Genomic DNA, 5,096 nt, shown 5'->3' on the forward strand with positions numbered 1-5,096 from the left:
GTTGGAGCATAGATATCAATCATTTCCAGCTTGTTACAAATATAGTTTACTCGAGTTCCGGTTAAGGCCTTAGTGAATACATCAGCTAATCTCCTGTCTTCACATGCTTAATCGAAATCAATCCTTGTTGTAGCTTTTTACGATAAAAATGACAGTTTGCCTCTATATGCTTTGTTCTCTCATGAAATACTGGATTAGTGGCAATGTGAATATCTGCTTAATTATCACACCACAAGTTCATAGAGTGAGACGTATCAATGCCAATTTCTCCAAGTAAGTGGTGTAGTCACATAAGTTCACAAGTCACCTGTGCCATAGCCCAATATTCAGATTCTGCACTTGATCGAGCTACAACACTCTGTTTCTTACTTTTCCAAGAGACTAGATTACCTCCAACGAAAACATAATATCCTGTAGTAGAGCACCTATCCACGAGAGAACCAGTCCAGTCAGTATTTGAGAAACCTTCAACCCTACAATGACCACGGTCTTTATAAAGAATTCTACGTCCTGGACTTCCTTTAAGATACCTTAATATATGAGTTACGACATCCCAATGTGAAGTTCTAGGAGATAACATAAAATGACTAACAATACTTATGGGAAATGCAATATCTGGCTGAGTGATTGTAAGATAGTTCAGCTTTCCCAATACACTCCTATACTTGTCTGCATCAACAAACACATTTTCATCTTCTGCTCCGAGTTTCACATTTGGTATCATAGGGGCATCACCAGGTTTTGCTTCAGCTAAATCTGTCTCATCCAGTAGGTCCTGAGCATATTTCCTTTGAGATAGAAAAATTCATTTACCACTTCAAGATATTTCTAGCCCTAAGAAATATTTCAAAGGACCTAGCTCCTTTGTTTGAAATCTTGTGCCTAGGAAAGCCTTTAGCATATTTATGTCACTGCTATCACTATCAGTAATCACAATATCATCAACATATACAACAAACAAAATACACCCAGCTGTAGACTGTTTAAAGAATACTGAGTGATCATATGCACTTCTTTTCTGGCCATATTCAATCACAACCTCACTAAATTTCCCAAACTAGGCATGGGGTGATTGTTTCAGATCATATAATGACTTTTGTAGTGTGCATACCTTCCTTGACTCCCACTGAGCAACAAACCCTAGTTGTTGCTCCATGTAAACTTCTTCATACAAATCTCCATGGAGAAATGCATTCTCAACATTCAGTTGGTGAAGCGGCCAATGATAGGTCGAACAAAAGCTAGCTTAGCAACAGGAGAGAAAGTCTCAGAATAATCCACACCATAAGTTTGAGCATACTCCTTAGCAACCAAACGCGCCTTCAATCGAGTAACAGATCCATCTGGATTCATCTTGACTGTAAACATCCATTTGCACCCGATTGCCTTTTTATTGGGGGTAAAGGAACCAATTCCCGTGTGTGATTATGTTCCAGTGCCAACATTTCGTCTTGCATAGCTGCTCGCTAGCCACTATGGGATAAAGTCTCAGAGATAGATTTTGGTACGGACACATGATCTAAGGAGGCAATGAAAGACTTGGAGGATGGTGACAATGTATGGTAAGAAACAAAAGAAGATACAGGATAAGTACATGATCGTTTACCTTTTCGAAGAGCAATGGGAAGATCAAGAGTAGAATCAGGAGGGGGTGACGAATCCCGAGGCGAAGTAGCATGTAGAGGAGGCAAGTCAAGGCCAGTATCAGGTGCCACCAAAGATTGCTGCAAACGATGAGTGTAAACATTTCGAATATGAGGACGAGAAGATACTGGTAACACAGGTGTAGTCACAGTGTAAATAAGGAAGTCATCCCCAGACTCAATAGAAGATTGAGTAGAGGACACAGCATCATTAGAAAAAGTAGTGGACTCGAAAAAAGTGACATTAGCAGACACTAAGTACCGTCCTAAGGAGGGAGAAAAGCATCGATAACTTTTTTGATGTCGAGAATAACCCAAAAATATACACTTAAGGGATCTAGGATCAAGTTTGGTAACTTGAGGTCTCATATCTTGAACAAAGCAAAATATTCTAGGGGCAAGAGAAAAGAGAGTCTGATAAGGAAATAAAATGGAAAAAAGGATTTTACCATCTACGATAGATGAAGGCATACGGTTAATTAAGTAATGCGCAGTAGAGACTGCATTTGCCCAAAATTCTTTTGAAACTTTCATATGAAAAAGGAGAGCTCGTGCGACTTCCAATAAATGACGATTCTTTCTTTCGGCCACCCCATTTTGTTGTGGAGTAACAATACACGAAGATTGATGAATAATGCCATTTTGTGAAAGAAAGGAAGTGAATGTCAATGAGAAATACTCCTTGGCATTATCACTCCTTAAGATACATATAGATTTGTCAAATTGAGTTTTAATCTCAGCATAAAAGGCACAAAAAATTGAGAATAGGTCAGAACGATTTTTCATAAGATATAACCAAGTAACACGAGAATGATCATCCACGAAAGTAACAAAATAGCGAAAACCAGACTTAGATAAAACAGAACAAGGACCTCAAATATCTAATTGTACTAAATTAAAAGGGGACACAGCCCGTTTATTCATTCTAGGAGAATATGACACTCTATGGTATTTTGCTAATTGAAATGACTCACAATTTAATTGAGACACTTAACTAAGATTAGGACATAATTGCTTCAAAATAGGGAGAGAAGGATGACCGAAGCGAAATGAAGCTGCAGAAGAGAAGAAGTACTAGTGAATGCCATCGATCTTGGCACCTGTGTACGGGAAGAATCTAGCACATATAGGCCATTGAGCTCACGTCCTCTACCAATAATCTGCTTTGTCCCGATCCTGGAAAACGCAATGATTAGGAAAGAAAAGAACACTACAATTAAGATATTTAGTAATTTGACTCACAGATAAGAGATTGAAAGGAAACTTAGGTAAACATAGAACAGATGACATTGGTAGAGAGTTTGTTGGATGTGCAGTCCCACATCCAACAATAGGAGTTGTAGACCCATTAGCTAAAGTGACACATAGTAAATTGGAAGAGTATAGAAGTGAGGATAGTATACCTGTATTCCCAGTCATATGATATGTGGCATCGGAATCAATGACCCAATTATGTGATGCGGTAGAAAGATACACTGTAGAATTACCCGTGTTGGCTAAAGTGGAAGTGGAAGTGGAAGGTGTAAGAGGCTGTTGGGAAGCGTAAAATTGTGTAAGGAGGGCATATTCATCTGCTGGAATTGTAACTTGAGGTTGAGTAGAAGGCATAGGTAAAAGACCATCCTGAGCAGCAACATTTGCAAACTTTCTCATGGGAGTCTGACTTGTGTTCTTTGCTGGTTTACTATTCAATTTCCAACAGTTCCTTCTAATATGTCCTTGCTCTCCACAATAATAATAACCACGAGAACTACCATTAGAAATGTTATCTCGACTACCTCCTCCTCCTTTATTATTATAATTGTTATTTAATTTTGAATTTGCGCCAACCAGAGCTACCATCTCATTTGGTACTATACCTTGCTCCTTGTCATTGTCGTTGCATACCCAAGGTAGACGGGCATATATATCACTCAATGAAGGTAGTGCTTCACTGGTAACTGAGTACGAGCGACCTCATATTCAGGACCCAATCCTGCAAGAAAACACTGGACTAGAATGTGCTCTTCTCGTTCTTGCATCTTCTTCACATCACTAGTATTAGGAAACATGGCTCGCTTTTCTTTAAATGTTTGTTTTACTTCAGTATAATATTAAAACAGACTTCGCCCCTTTTGTTTAGCCCAATAAATTTTCAGCATTAGTTGATGAACATGCGATACATCATGTTTACTTGCATACATAAACTCTAGATAGTCCCACGGTTCTTTCACTGTATCACAATGATTAATAACATCATCAACTGTCGGGTCGAGAATATTTTGAATCTGATTAAAGAGCTTATCGTCCTCCATCATCCATTTTTTTTGAATCCTAGGATTAGTATTAGAATGTGGAGGTGGATTATCAGTCAAGTGATCGCCCAAATCTAAACTTGACACATACTGACGAACAATTCTCTTCCATTGAGTATAATTTCTACTACTAGTTAACTTTCTTTCTGTGATTTTTGAGGATGGGATTACAGTGATTTCATTCACCATTTTCATATCACGTTCAGCCATAATTAACAGATGACCAAAGGTTATACAAGTTGCTCAAAAGAAAATTTTCAAAGCAACTTAATAATAATAATTTATTATTGCAGGCGATAAAAGGGCAGCCCAATCAAAATATAGTAATTCAACCGAAGATAAAACTAATCCGTGAAAGTCCAACAATTACCTTCACCTAAGCCCAAGAAAGCAGCTCAAAATCAGTAACTCCCTTCTTAGTGGCCCAAAATCACCGAGCCGAAACTTAGTTGACCCAACTGCCAAAAACAACAAGGCTAAATTTAGCTGACCCGATTGCACCCAACCCCAAAATCGGTCGACTCGACTCGTCACACCACCTGAAGGAGAGACGATGGAGGGGAAGATAGATGAGAACGTAGAAAGTCTCACGCACGACCTCCGAACTGACCACCGCACACACCTACGGCTCTTGAGGCGACGATAGTTACACAGGAGAAGACCAAAACGAACCAAAGTCTGAATCACACGATGACCCAGATCGATCCGCACAGTCCGTTGCGGCTCGCCGCTATAGAAGGTCTCCCGATCTTCAACCACCAAGAAGTAGTCCCGGTAAGTACTACCACCTAGAACAACCACACAAATTTTAGAAAAAAAGAGACTCACAAACCCTAATTTCGAGGCTCCGATACCATGTTGATTTTGGAAGAAAACCTCTCTCTCATTTCATAACATAAACGTGTGATACACACACACACACACACACACACACACACATATATATAGACATACACATAGAGGGAATGTTTTTCATAAGGAAACTATCCTATCAAAATATGCACCTTCCATATATACGCCTAAATTGATGCATAATTCCATAACAATTTAATAATCACCCAAATAATTGTAACACTAAAACTTAGATTCCACCACTCCTTAAATCACCCATTACCTTCATAAGGCCTATAAATTGTTGCGTGTAAAATTCTCGACTGGT

At 38.9% G+C, this 5,096-nt stretch overlaps 1 protein-coding gene across 1 annotated transcript; it reads right to left on the minus strand.

Moving 5' to 3' along the window:
- Positions 1–162: 162 nt before the first annotated feature.
- On the minus strand, positions 163–1,156 carry LOC111406703 (uncharacterized mitochondrial protein AtMg00810-like). Its single transcript, XM_023036084.1, has 4 exons — positions 1,112–1,156; positions 834–1,057; positions 308–788; positions 163–213 (listed from the first exon to the last, which is right to left on the minus strand). Exons 1-4 carry the CDS (start codon positions 1,154–1,156, stop codon positions 163–165), a joined length of 801 nt encoding a protein of 266 aa, XP_022891852.1.
- Positions 1,157–5,096: the final 3,940 nt, after the last annotated feature.

The sequence above is a fragment of the Olea europaea genome, chromosome 12 (genome assembly GCF_002742605.1).
Source record: "Olea europaea var. sylvestris chromosome 12, O_europaea_v1, whole genome shotgun sequence".
NCBI lineage: Eukaryota > Viridiplantae > Streptophyta > Magnoliopsida > Lamiales > Oleaceae > Olea > Olea europaea.

Coding starts and splice junctions, on each gene's coding strand:
- LOC111406703 (XM_023036084.1), bottom strand. CDS start 1,156: ATGGAGCAACAACTAGGGTTTGTTGCTCAGTGGGAGTCAAGGAAG. Junction 789..833: donor CCTTTGAAATATTTCTTAGG/GCTAGAAATATC, acceptor TCTATCTCAAAG/GAAATATGCTCAGGACCTAC. Junction 214..307: donor AATATTGGGCTATGGCACAG/GTGACTTGTGAA, acceptor ATAATTAAGCAG/ATATTCACATTGCCACTAAT.